The sequence below is a fragment of the Podarcis raffonei genome, chromosome 5 (genome assembly GCF_027172205.1).
Source record: "Podarcis raffonei isolate rPodRaf1 chromosome 5, rPodRaf1.pri, whole genome shotgun sequence".
NCBI classification, from domain to species: Eukaryota; Metazoa; Chordata; class Lepidosauria; order Squamata; family Lacertidae; genus Podarcis; species Podarcis raffonei.
The window spans coordinates 77,452,292-77,466,703 of NC_070606.1; the positions used below are offsets into that span (position 1 = coordinate 77,452,292).

Here is a 14,412-nt window from a genome sequence, read left to right on the forward strand (position 1 = left end):
AATGAGAAGCCGTGCCTCGGTTGTCGAACATTTTGGAAGCTGAATGGCCTTCCAGAACAGATTATGTTCGGCAACCGAGGTTTGACTATATACTACTTTAAATAAGTTTGATTTGCTCCCATACCTTCACCACACAAATGCTTTCTTATAACAACTGCCCTCATCTACATCTAATTCTTAAAGCTAAAAGAACAATTCCAGACCATTTCATACGCATAGTATATTTGCTGGGGGGGAACAATAAGGGAAAAGTCATAGTTCAGTGGTCAAGCATCTGTTTTGCATAAAGAAGAGACCCAGGTTCAAATCCTGCCCCAGAACTGAAATCTACTGCTGCCAGTCAGGGTTGGCAAAAGCAGATCAATGGCCTGACTCAGCATATGGCAGCTTCCTACATTCCTAATATATCTTTCAAAAAATGTTTCAGAAATACTTAACTAGAGTGAAAGCAATGACACAAGATTTTAGAAAGACTATGGGTCTGAGTGAAGATACATAAATAATGCATGTATATTTAACTTTTGCTTCTTTGTTTAAACACATTACTCATTGTTCTCTCTCTCTCTCTCTCTGTGTGTGTGTGTGTGTACACATCCAACATGACTAATAGGTTTATTGGTAAGTATGGGCTTAGAAAGGTACTATTATTAGCAGTACTGGAATGGCACGAGTGCAAAACGTGACACACCTTCACTAATAATATGGTATCTGAGCTTCTCCTTTTCTTATGTGGGAACTCTGGCATCACAAGTTCCTCAGGCACAGACACTCTCAGAACTGCCCTGAGATTATTTGACACTCATGAGTCTCACACAGGTATCCATACCTGATGACGTTTTACTTGCAATGTAAAGAGCTTTGACCAGGTTATATAAATGCTGGATTGAAATCTCTCTCCTTTCCCCGCTACCCAGTCAGAAAGGGGTTCCAGAGGTTTTGCCACTCAGTGATGTATGTCTATGTGCAAACACCTCTTGTTTGATTCATGCTCTCTTTCCATACCGCCGCTCACCTGTGCTGTGTGTTAAGAGATGGACTTCTTAACAACCAGGTAGAGGCTTGAAGAGGGTTAAACACCAGCTTCTGGATACTACAGGAGTTTTAGACTGCAATCATCTACTACAAACCTATCAGGGAGTAAAGACCCATTGAACTCAACATTTCACTTAAGTGGGTTGCCTTGGACTATACCAATTTTCTGAGCCCTGGGCCATGTGGCAGGGCTCTATTTCAATTCCAACAGCAAGCATCAACCAGTTTTCCACATCTCTACAGCAATTAGGTGTTTTATTAAAAAAAAAATTCATTGGCATTTTGGTGCACTTTTCTCATAAATTTCTCTCTGTCTGCAGTTTTAACTAATATACATTTAGTATATCTGTCTGCAGTTTTAACTAATATACAACTAACTTCACATTTTTGGAAGCAATTTTCCAAATACTGTATAATGCTTTTCGTATATTATTTCCCCCAAAATTTACATTTTATGTGCATTTCCATTTAATATATGATTTTTTTGTAAACACTGCTTGGTTGGAGAACTGCATTGCAAAATCTGGATAAGTGAAAATTTCAAAGGATAGCTTTGCGTCTTCTTTTGGAAAGTGTGGGTTTGACTTTAAATGTGAACAGAACTGAAATTCTCCCTCCCTCCTAGTGCAGAGTATCCACAGAACTAACTAATTAAGCTTGTATTGGGGAAGCACATGTTTCTATTGGTAGCTGCCACTGAAATTTGGCTCCTTCCCAAATCAAGCAGCTAGCGAGGGAAGGTTTTTCTGGGGGGAAAGGACGATAATTCCCAGAAGAAAAGTTAAGCATTGGTTTCATTTCTCTATTCCAATTCAGCTTGTCTTCTCCTTCCCACCCTCTCTCTCCAGTGCAAATGGCTCCCTTTCAGATGAGTTTTGCAATAGTGAAAGGGCTTCAGTATAATGTGAACTTGTTTCCTTTGCATTTTAGGATGTACAAATGTAAAATAATCCAACCCTTTCTGTTGAATAGTGTCCAAGATCTCAAAGTAGCTGTTTTACTACAAAGGAATTTCAGAAATAGACTGGAAAGAGAAGCTGCTGAATTGCAACTCATTACCAAACTTAAAACCATGGAGAGACCTGGTCTGAACAAAGACATTGGATTCTTATCTCATTATACATGACAAAGCCATTTTTCACCTTCTCACCCCTTGCTTTTTCCTGTAAGACCTATTGCAGTCGTTAAGAGTCGTCAACAGGCTCATCACAGCTATCTGCCAATCACCCATTCCCACCACCCTTCTGAGTAATACCCCTCCCCACCTTCTCACTATATAGAAGGATCTGGCAACTTCTGTTTCAGTGTATCTGAAGAAGTGTGCATGCACACGAAAGCTCATACCAAGAACTAACTTAGTTGGTCTTTAAGGTGCTACTGGAAGGAGAAAAAAAAATTGTTGAATAGTGGGTAGACATGGCAGACGACACAGCGATTTCTCCAAAGCAGCTCTTTATTTTGTAAGCTGGAACAGAAAACTGAACAGCAAACAGCTCAGCCGGCCTGCTTTTATAGGCAGCCAGCTATCAACATTGTAGCAACAACAACCCAGGGTTTCCCGCCTAAAATAACTGACGTGGACCTGAGTGAAAACTATCTACAGTATCCCCCTGCTGGCCCAGGGTGAGAACTTCAGTACATAACACTTTCTTTTTGTAATTGGGGTGCCTTGCACCATGATCGCTCCCAGACAGTATTTTGTGGCAAGGATTCACACAAGTACTGGAAATTTAGGTTTATGCAACTTAAGTGGATCTGTTGCCCTTGCACAGCAGCAAATCCCCTTTTTAAAAAATGAACTCTTTGCAGTTAGGAAAGTGATGGGAAAATGCGCTAAAAAGCAGGAGATGAACAGATAATTAACGGGGAGTGTGTATAACTACTGCACAAGCAAATCAAGATGTATTCAAGATGAACATTCTTACCATATAACTCCCTGAAAACAAATCAGAACAAATGCTTAATAAGGACAGGACATAGTCTAACCTCCACATAAGCAAATCGAGAAAAAGGTTGCCTGTATGAATCAAATTTCAGAGGCCTAGCTCTCTGGGAAATATCATGAATTTTAATACACCTGTGATTCAGTCAACAAGTCCTAGGTGCCTTCATATTACCTACTGACTAGAAAAAAGAGGGGCAAAATTCACATGGTATGCCACCAGATTATACGGCACTTAAATTGAATTTGTTGAGGGTACACATAAAGTCACCACCTCATCAGATATTTCAATCGTGAGCCCAATATGTTAGAAACAGAAATTAGTGTTTAAGTCCACCTCTCACGAACACTTCAATTGACCTCTTCTCTCTCGCTCTCTGCACACATTCCCTCAAAAAACTGGACACCCCTCAATGTATTTCCCATTACTTTCAAAGGAAACAACCACAGCCAAGTTCAGTTTTGAGAGCCTGTATTCATGGCATGGGTGGGTCTGGGAGGAAGGTAAGAGTGTGCCAGGCAATTTTATTACCGTATGAAAATTACAGGATGAAAAACAGAGGCTGCAAAACAAAGGGGAGGGGGGAAATCCCAAGAATGACCTGGCAAGGAAACCCCATTTTCTTTCCAACCTTGGCTGTGCCACTGGAAAGTACCGCTTTGAAGTATAAAGAGAAACACATTGAGTAAAAAGGCATTCCTGTTCACAGAAAATTCTGTGGGAGGGACAGAGAATGCAAAAGCTGGACCACCATTGTAGTGGATACTCCCAATTCTTCCATTACTGGAAGAATTCAGCTAGGCGGCTGGACATGTGTCCAATTTTTAATATAAGCATTAGATATCAAAGGCTCAAAGCTGGTTAAAAGGTACTTTCAGAGGCACTGGGGAATGGAGCAGAGGCTTCTCAGCCACTGTTCCCTAGTTATGGGAAGCTTTGTTGTGAAGGCTGCTGGAGCCCAGTTCTTTTTTTAAATAAGGAGACTTAGGCCCAAGTAGCAGTTGTAAGGTGTGGGTGTGTGTTTTAAGGTGGGCATTTCCAGTGTGAGGTTGGACAGCAAGACAGGAATACTTCTATGGTTCAGATTGAAACTCAGAGAAGAATTCAGAGCTCCTAATTATCACACTGAGGAGAGCATTACAAACCTCCAAGGCTCTGAGCTCTCTGTATCTAGGTACTGTGTACCCAAGTTTCACCAATATCTCTGTTAGGGACTCACGAGATTGTGCTCTAGTTGCCCGTGATTAATTCTACAAACTCCATTCATTTTGGAACATTGCAATCGCCGCCTTACCTTGTAATTTGTGACAATAGGTTTGACTTTTTCAGTGGCGTGGCTTTTCAGGTCCTCCAAATCCATCACTCCACCATTGCTCTGAATAACATCCACAACAGCTTTGGCCACACGGCCTTCGTAGAAGCCTCGTTTGCCAAATTCTGCTAACTCCTGGAAGAAGAAAATAATCTGTATTGGAAACTGCAAAAAAAAGAAAAGTGTGTTTTTGGTGGGGGCAGAAATACTATGCAATGTGACCTTGGATTCTGACAGTGACGCTTGCTTGCCTGGGTGGAGGGCAGAGCGGGGACGGGGTGTCTATGAGTGTATATATAAACCAGGAAACATGAACAAAGATAAAATTTACATTAGTTGCACTGTGCCATTTGCTGCTTATTAGCTGGGTAATTTGGCTCTCAGGTGTCTGGTTTGCTGAAGGAATGCACTACAGACCTGAACATCATCTTAGGTCACAGTTCAGTAGCGGAGGTTAATCAAAATAGTCGAGGCTTAGAAGAAATTCCGACGATTACGAATTTGCTGAACTAATTGTTAAAAAGGGATATAAAAAAGGGAGGCGTGAGGAAGTCAGGAAAATAAGTTAATTGAAGATGAATAATTAGAAAAGAGTGGTTTGTGTTTTTCTTATTCTATGTTTTGTGTGTTGATTGTTCTTTTTCCCCCCTTGTTAAATGTTTGTATTTTATGTATTGTGAAAGTTTGTATTGTTGTGTTTTATATTTTCTCTGTGTTTTTATCGTTCTATTTTTCTATTGTTAAACTTAATAAAATATTATTTCACAAAAAAAAAGAAGAAATTCCGACGAAAGAAGAATGGCAGACAAAATTAATGGATTGTGCAGAATTAGTTAAAATGTAGGGGGTTGGACTAGAGGGCCCTCAGGGTTAAGCAATTTGCACACCATGGAGCTACAATTCTCAGAGTTGTTTGCCAATCAACCCCTCTTCCCAGGGAACCCTGGGAACCGAGAATAGAAGCTCTGTGAGGGGAATAGGGGTCTCCAAGCAACTCTCAGCACCCTTAACAGCTTCCAGAAATCTTTGGGAGAAGCCATAACTACAAAAGTAGTATCTCAGGGTGGAATTCAACGTCACGTTATTATGGAAGTTCCATCTGCACAAGTGTTACAGACTGCCAGACAGAACAATCATCCTTCCCACCCTGTTCTCCCTCCCAGAAGCTGTTCCTGGCCACCCACCCCCACAACTTGGAGGGGCACAGGGAACATGGCAGAGGAGAAGGGCAAAGTCTTTGAGGTGATGGGCTACATTAAATGAATGCTGCCCATTGTGCTCTGAACATTTGGTGCAGTGGTGGCCCAAGCCATAGCTGGTAAGACCAACTATCCCAGAACCATCCTTTCATGTGGCGGTAAAATGTAGTAACTTTATTAAATATTACAGCATTTTTATATTTGTTTGAAGGGTGTATGTAGAAAGCAAGGGTGAGCTGTCGCTTTAAAATTATAGCATGCACAGTAAATGAGTAGCTTCAGAAGTAAAGAGAGCACAATTAGGCACTTATGTACACAAAAGGAAACTGCCTGTCACTCCTGACGCGATTTCAAAGAAGAGCAACTTCAACGCCAGTCATTCAAAGGGGATATTAAGTTGTTGGTACCAGGCACCAACAAGACAAAAGGGCATGTGTCATTCCCCGTGTTTAAGCAAATAGTGTACCATCCTCTACGTACCAGGTTACCACCTGGCACCAATTTGTTAAATATTAACAGATGAAATTGGCAGGTCAAGAAAGGCTCATTCCTCAAGTGAGATAAATCATGTAGGACAAGGATCTCTCTCATCTAACGCACTAACTCTTGAAAGTCATATATCCTTTGTTGTTTACGTGTCATTTGTGCACTTATTAAAGGTTTGTCTTTCGTTGTACTCAAGAGCCATGGTTTCCAAAATTCCCAACAACAACAACATGGCTTATGTAGCAAAGAAATGCATTGTATTCCCTGCTGCACTTTTGAAACATCACCTCCTGCGACAAAAAGTAGATGCCTAAGACATTGTTGTTTACGCACACAACACCCCCTAGTGAAACAGAAACACCTGAAGTTATTGGCTGGAAACAAAGAGTTCTCTGCAGACTGCTTTGTATAATTATCTATTTCAGCATGCATAGACAATATGTTCAACACACATCACAATGCACAGTTTGTGTACTCCCAGCTTCATTTGGGAGGAAATTATCTCATGTGAAGGGTATCCAACAGAGGCTAATTTCATCATTTCTATACAGTTCTCTGTAAGAGATCCAAAATCGGCCTTGAAGATATTCAAAAACAGGGATGGAGGCCTGGACTCCCTTAGGTGACAGCTGACTTTTTCAGATGAAAACAGGGTTGTATACCAAGTTGCTCACTGTTCACAGCTTTCATCCTTTTGTGAGTGAATAGCAATTCTGAATTCAAGCAGTATCAAGCACCGCACACATCGATCTAAGCAAATGTGACCAAGGCAAACAAGAAGCTCACAATTCATTTGCCATGGCAACAGCAATGTTGAACTTCTAGTTCACATTTAGTTTCCAAAGGAGATTGTAACATGGAATTCTATTCAAAGAGAAAATATCCCCCCCCAAAAAAAATCTCACTGGGCATGCTCTTTGGATCTATGTCAATTCTCTTCACACATTCGCTGTTTTAGGGTCATACATCTGTGGGATTTGAGTTTTTATTGAGCATAAGATTTCATCTATCTGGTGGGTGATTCTGCTCACTATAAGGATCTGCAATGAACTAGAATATTTGTACCAAGAACATATAATTCAAGGCCCATATGTGGTTTAAATTTGCTGAACGTTCCCCTTTGCGTTCAGCTACCTAGCCCTGATCCCTCCCACTTCTCCATGCCATCACAGCAGCTAAGTCAATAACAGCTTCTGGGGCCATTTGCTATCACCAGTGAAAGCCCAAGGCGACATCAAAGTAGCTCAGCCAATGGCATCAAGAGATACAGAAAGACAGAGGGGACTGTCTTTCGAAGGAGTGAACAGTTTTGAGGAGAGGGCCAAATATACCTGCAACCCATGGTCTGTGCATATGTTAAAAGGTAAATGTAAAGAGACCCCTGACCATTAGGTCCAGTCGTGGCTGACTCTGGGTTGCGGCGCTCATCTCGCTTTATTGGCCGAGGGAGCCGGCGTACAGCTTCCGGGTCATGTGGCCAGCATGACTAAGCCGCTTCTGGCGAACCAGAGCAGTGCACGGAAACACCGTTTACCTTCCCGCCGGAGCGGTACCTATTTATCTACTTGCACTTTGACGTGCTTTCGAACTGCTAGGTTGGCAGGAGCTTAATCGTATATTAAATTATATTTGCATGTTTTAAATGCGGATAAATGTTATCCACAACTATTGAGTGTAGGGAAATGAATACATTGTGGGTGGAGGAAACAACCCAAATTGGTTATGAAGTATAGGTTAAATGCGTTACATTAATCCAAGTTGAACAATGGAAGGGAATTAAGCATGACAAAGGATTAGTTTGAATCCATCTTCTCAGCCTATAGTGGTCTGTTTACTGATTTCTATGAGATTGGACTCTGAACAGCTTCTCAGCCTTACATTAGCTCCTCAGTAAGGTTAAGAGGCAGTATTTGTTAGCCTGCAGCATACTGACATTTATAATTATCAGAAAAATGAAAAAGGGAGATGTTGCTGAAGAATATTCAGATACAGCCTCCCAATCTCTTATGCTTAGTGGAAACCAAGTTAACCTGGAAGCAAATTCAATTGCTGCGGAAATAAAATTAAATTTGATGTACATTACTGTCATTCCCCACTAACTTCCTTGCATAGCGTGAAACATTTCTCTTCGGATAAATACCAGCCTTCATCATTCCCATGGACAACACGTCTCACTTCCTCTCTAAAAGCAGAGATGGAGAAGGGGGCAAGGGAAGGAGTATGGGGTCTAATTCCACAATGAGTACTGCCCTGATCTGATCCTTTCTCTGTTCAACATGTCAGCAAAATACCACTTCCTAGATGGCATGCGCCCAACATCCCTTCAAGATCAGAGCAGGAAAAGGATATGAGTCAATTAATTACCTGCACCAGGGCAGAAACGAAGGGTCAAAGAAGACACAACATGAAATGCATCATTGGAAAGATTGTATAGAATCGTAGAAACGTACAGTTGGAAGGGACCAGGAGGGTCATCTAGTCCAACCCCCTGCAATGCAGGAATCCTTTTGTCCTCGAACCCACAACCCTGAGATGAAGAGCCTCGTGCTCTACCAACTGAGCTATCGCATTAGGATTTAAAAAGAAAAATAGTAATAGGTGCCAGAAGAGACTGATTCTTATTGGGGATGCAAGGTATGAGGAAGGGAGAATTAAACATCAATTTAATTGAGACCACAGAATGCACGGAGGGGAGATTTAGTCCTTCCCTCACCCCCTTACTGCTCTTACCCCTTCTAATGGGGAGGCCCCACCAGTGTCAGCTATAGCTTTCTTTCTAAGGCTAATAGCAGCGTGGGTGGGGTGGTTTTTTCCTTAAAATCATGGTTGGGGAAGAAAGGGTTGAATCTCACCTCGTGTGTTGCAGTCCCAATAAAACTGGCCCCTCTGCGCCAATCCTATATGTGTGTGTGTGTGTGTGTGTGTGTGTGTGTGTGTGGTGTTTTCTAATTTTAAACCACTTTGAGGTTTTGTTTTTGTTTTTACAATCAATCAGTAGATGCATTTGGTATAACACCTAGTTTGACCCTTGATTCTCTCCTCCTTTTTTGAACCAATCGTGCACTGAAAATACTGAGATTTGAGGCAGCACACCTTGTAAGCTTAAGTTCCATGACACCAAACAGCTTTATTCCCTCTACACCACTCTGAATTATATGGAATTCAAATTGCCATACAGTAAAACACAGTATATGTGAAATAGAAGAAGGAGTAAAGATACAATTAGAATTCATCCAGCATCCAGCAAAGCACATTACAAGGGGCAGAAAATGATTAAGTAGTCTGCCAAGACACTCGGCACTTTTCAAAAGATCTGGGGCGGGGAGGAGGCAGTTTGGAAATCACTGTTCTAGAAGAGCTTTGAAGAAAAGCTTCTTCGTGAGCCCTGAAATCTGTCAAGAGATTGACCAAGAAATACTTCAGGCACCAAGAGTTCATCCACCAGCAGTTCCACACTTGCAAAGGGTTGCCAGTATAGTATCAGCCAGCCAGCACTGACATCAGAAGTTTCCACACTGCATGGCACCTGATACAGTGGTACCTCAGGTTAAGTACTTAATTCGTTCCGGAGGTCCGTTCTTAACCTGAAACTATTCTTAACCTGAAGCACCACTTTAGCTAATGGGGCCTCCCACTGCTACCGCACCGCTGTAGCACAATTTCTGTTCTCATCCTGAAGCGAAGTTCTTAACCCGAGGTAGTATTTCTGGGTTAGCGGAGTCTGTAACCTGAAGCGTATGTAACCTGAAGCTTATGTAACCCGAGGTACAACTGTATCTCCTTAGAACACATTTGCAGGAAGTACAGCAATACGCATCCCATCTCATCCATGGATGCAGAGTCACCTGAAAACAATTCCTGAGATTGCAACAGCTGTAAAAATGGGCTGCTGCCATTGCATTGGTTGCTACCAGGATTTCTGCGATTATGGCACTCAGGCTACATGTACACAGCCATTTATTCCATTTTCCTGACATTTCCCTACCTGTTAATTTCTGAATTATATTTGAGTTTCTGCACGACGTTAAAAACGACTTCTGGAAATATAGTGGAACATAGGTCTGGTTTGGAACTCGTTTCCATGTTATTTGTGAACAGATCTTTTTCTGGAAGCAAATAACATGAAAACGAACGCTGAATTTGTGCTACATTCCGCTGTATTTCTATAAGCAGCTTTTACACCGTGCGAAAGCTCAAATATAATGCAGAAATGAACGGCTGGGGAAATGTTGAGGAAACTAAATAAGCTGCTGTTTGAATGCAGCCATAGTTCTGAGCTGAGGACACTGGGCTCAAGACAGTTCAGCTCACCTTAAAAGTGTCTGCCAAAAGGGGATTGCAGAAGACTTGTCCGTGATCAGGTGCTTGGCCATCTATCAGCAGGTCCTTCCCGTGTGGGTTGCCAGGCGCCTGAAGAGCATGAGCATTTTTCTTCCAGCAGTAGGAAGCAATCTCTGAGACTGGAAAGCCCTTCTCAGCCAGGTCTATAGCTGGTTGCAGAATTTGCCGCATGGAAAGCTGGACCGGGAAAGATCGCGCAATTACTTTTCCATCTAGATGCAACATTTGAAATGTACGTGTGTCTGATTAAAAACATTCCCAAGGCCCTCCTCTTTACAAAAATTAACCCTATGAACAAAGATGTTCAATAGACTATCAATAAATGGTAAAGTGGGAGAAAATATTAAGCGACCAAAACACCCCCAGGTCTCTATGACTGTGAATATATGCTTGAAAATAAGCTGACAATCTGGCGAAATCTCAGAAGTCAGGTGGGGTAACATTTCTAGTGATGGGGAAGGAGATTCCGTGGCCTGTATTTCTCCTTGCATTTCCGTATATCTGGAAGGAGTGGAAGAAACTGTGCATAATAAACTAAATTAGCAAATTCAGATTTATTTGTGTTTTTTTTTAAGTGCAAAATATAGTTGCTTTAAAAGAACAAAAAATCTGCCAAAAATAAACAGTTTTGGTTATGCTATATTCCTGAATCTGCATGTTCATTTGGGGTTCACCTTTTTGCTTCCATGCAGAGCAACAGCATCGCACCAGCCAGCTGCCGCACCAGGTACGGTGACATTGTGTGCATGTAGTGGAGGGGGACGATTTGCCTCGCTGAAGCCGTGATCTTTTAGCAGCTCAAGGGTCAGGGCCTGCGGAGACCGACCGCTGCAAAGCAAACACAGATCCACATGGAAACCGAATTACAAGCATACTGAAAAGATAAAAGGGAGGAAAGAGCATCCATTTGACCTTATTGGAAAAAAAAGTTTGATGACGGTGCTACAGTTTCTAGGCACGGCACTGTAACAGTGCTTAGAAGGCTCCTGGCAGCAACCTGAAATAATGTTGAACATTTTCCATGGCATTTTCACAGAAATGATTCATCAAAGGCTGAAATTCTGCCGTCTTTATTTCCAGAAACTCTTATTAGATACACCAACCAATCGCTCTTCTTAAAATGGTCTGTTTCAAACTACTATTCTCAACATATTACATTAATTCAGCAACACAGAAACAGATGCTCTTAACCCATATGATGCTCTTAACCTTACGAACTAGAATTGTTAGGTCCAAACCCTCAAAGAGCTTCTGTGCCAGTAATATATGGGTCAGGAACTGCCAGCCTGTGGGCCAGACATTGCCCCTGGAACCTCCCAGTGTCCCCTCTAGACTTGGAAAAAAGAAGTCTTTGGCTGGAGCCAATAGATATTTTCAAGCCTAACAGTAGAGCATGGAGGCATTTTCAGAGTGTGTGTCACAGCTGGAAGGGGGGAAAGGTAATCATTTTCCTATTACTCATGCTGCCAACAATGCCCCACCAAGTCTCCAAATGCCCTGTTGGCCTGAAAACAAATCCATTGGCTCCGATGGGCGGCTGCCTCCCCATGCCTCATTGTTGTGGGTTATGGGTGGTTAAGTCTCCCTTCCGCAGCTGCAGTCTCCAGGAAGACCACCCCTTCCCCATGAAATAAGACTTGGGGATGAAACGAAACGACTTTCCCCCAAAACCTAATTGCTGGGGGAGAAACGGTATTTACTTATGTATGCATGTGAGTTAAAGTGCAATGTGTATTCCCCCCACTTGCATGAGGTTCCCAGAAGGTTGGTCAAGACAGAATGCAGCCCTTGAGCTGACCTGCTTTAAAAGCTACTCAAAAGGGAACACTCTGCCAAGGGTAGTATCTTCTGTCACTATAGTCCTTTGATCTGGCAACTGTAGCTATTGGCTGACTATTCCTGTCTTAGGCACATAGCCCAGTTTCGATGGCTGATAGGAGGCGGTTTGCTGATAAGTGGGAAATCTCTCCCATGTGTTTGAATGAGAAGCTTGAAGAAGGCAATACACACACACACACACACACTCCAGCTAGCAGAGAGGAAGAGAATGTATGAGCTTTTCATAGAAAATGTGTCTGCCCCTGATGCACAGATCCCCACAAGGCTTCTCTGCCCTTCACTGCCCCACCTTATGGCTCCTGTATACATTAAAAAAGCCACAATACAGCTTGTTGCACTACCCAAACCCAGATCGTGGTTTGTTTCAAACAAATCATGAGCGATAAGCCAGAAATAAACCAAGAAACGAACCTTCAGTTGAAGGTTCAGTTGAAACAAACAAGCCATGATCTGGGTTTGGACAACATGACAAGCCATACTATGGCTTGTTTGAGGTGCATGAGTGCTGTGGGAGGAGGGAGAATTTGCATAGGGCCTGTGCGGCAGGAGGGAGGCACACTCATATTTGAATCATGGCTTAATATAGAAACTGTCACAGCACACGAACCAAGGGTGGGAGTCAACTAAGTTATTGCATTTGCAAAATGAGGTCCGCTCACGCAACAAGACTTCTCCCTGCACAGACTAAATCTGCTCTGTGAGTTTGAGGGAACCACCAGAACATGTTTAGAGGTCGTGTGGGGGAGAAGAGGGTGGAAAAGTCTTGTTGCACAAGTTGACCTTGTTCCCCACATGCATGCGCCACTTAGTGCAATGTTGCTCTAAGGAGTTTCCTGTTTCTTTGTGAAAGGTTCCTGGGAGGAAAAAAATAATCAGAGGAATTTCAGCATGTCCTGCTCTCTGCCCTTGGACTACAGCAACAGGAACTGAAGAGCACCTGGACCCGATGCTATCCTTTTATAGCATCTTCCTATTAATATTCAACTTAGACCTAAAGGGCAGCTATTCCTCTGCAGCGGCAAAAAGTAGAATAGCATATGAATGTAGGAAAATCAGAACAAAACGAAAAGGAAATGAGGTGCAAAGCTGGATTCTGACCTCCTGGTTAAAATGAAAGTCTTCCCCATATGAAACCAGAACTGCAGACACTCTGTCCACCAGGATGTTTGCACAAAATCATTATCAAGTTCAGCTTAAAAACAAAGTGACATTATGCACACAAGCCTGAAGGCACGCACTAAAACTGGACAAACACCATTTGTATACACTGCAAACAGGCTCGTGATAAGTGTGGCAAGCCTGAACAAAACCACTAAACTGAGCCCCGTTATATATGTGGAATTCCATTGAGAAATTCTGTCCAAGTAATCTGTATCTGCTTCTTTTCCAGCAGTCGAGCTAGTGGCAACAAGCTGGTTTGCTGTGCTTTAATGACTCTCCATTTGCCACAGTTTCCAGCCACTCCCCTTCCCAAGCTTCCCATCGTTGCCAGTGTGATCCAGCAGATAAAAGGTTGAGCTTCAGTACGGAAAACCTGGATTCAGACCTGTGTTTTGAATTCATTGTGTGCCATGAAGCATGTCACATAATCTTGGCTGGCCAACTATCCTACTTCAGTGGGACTTAACCCCAGGAAAGAGTACATAGGACTGCAGCCCTAGTCTAGCATTCTGTTTCCTGTAGTAGTATAACCTACAATAAAATGTATGTTGTCAGAAAAGGAAGTGGTATCTCTTCACTCAACAACCTGGCTGCCATTCACAGAGGAGTTTTCTTAGGACAATGATGGCAAACCTTTTTGAGACCGAGTGCCCAAACTGCAACCCAAAACCCACTTCTTTATCACAAAGTGCCAACACAGCAATTTTACCTGTATATCTCATTTTTTTCTGTGTGTTTCATGCTTCTTCTTTATGACTGATGTTGTAATAAATAATCCTTCAAAAAAGTTATTGCATTACATTCTTCATTAAATTATCTTTCCATTGATATATAATTTTATGGTATAACTCAGTGCTTTTTTCTAAAAAAAAATGTTTAGGGATACTCTCGTTTTGACTCAAGAAAATCACCACCAGGGGGGAAATAAATACAGTTCAAACTGGGAAAAATAAATACAGTGAATTTCTTCTCCCGTTAACTTCACAAAATGTTTAGGAGTATGCGTCCCACTGCATCCCCACAGAAAAAAAGGACTAGTATTACTCCAAAACAAAGTGGTGTTATGAGCCATCAAACCTCGGAAATACATTTTTTCTAG

At 42.1% G+C, this 14,412-nt stretch overlaps 1 protein-coding gene across 6 annotated transcripts in view; it reads right to left on the reverse strand.

The window, feature by feature from the left end:
• Window positions 1–14,412, reverse strand: part of LOC128414647 (glutathione hydrolase-like YwrD proenzyme) — a 47,007-nt gene that overhangs the window by 27,312 nt on the left and 5,283 nt on the right. For 4 of the 6 annotated variants that reach the window (XR_008330701.1, XM_053390247.1, XM_053390249.1 and 1 more), the window contains 3 exons: window positions 10,988–11,141; window positions 10,284–10,490; window positions 4,270–4,452 (listed from right to left, as the gene is read on the reverse strand). Coding sequence is in view for 5 of the 6 variants with exons in the window: in XM_053390247.1 (XP_053246222.1) it covers window positions 4,270–4,452; window positions 10,284–10,490; window positions 10,988–11,141 (544 nt within the window). In the remaining variant the exon portion in view is untranslated. The remainder of the gene's footprint in view (window positions 1–4,269; window positions 4,453–10,283; window positions 10,491–10,987; window positions 11,142–14,412) is intronic. The other 2 variants (XM_053390248.1, XM_053390250.1) reach the window with 1 other exon arrangement.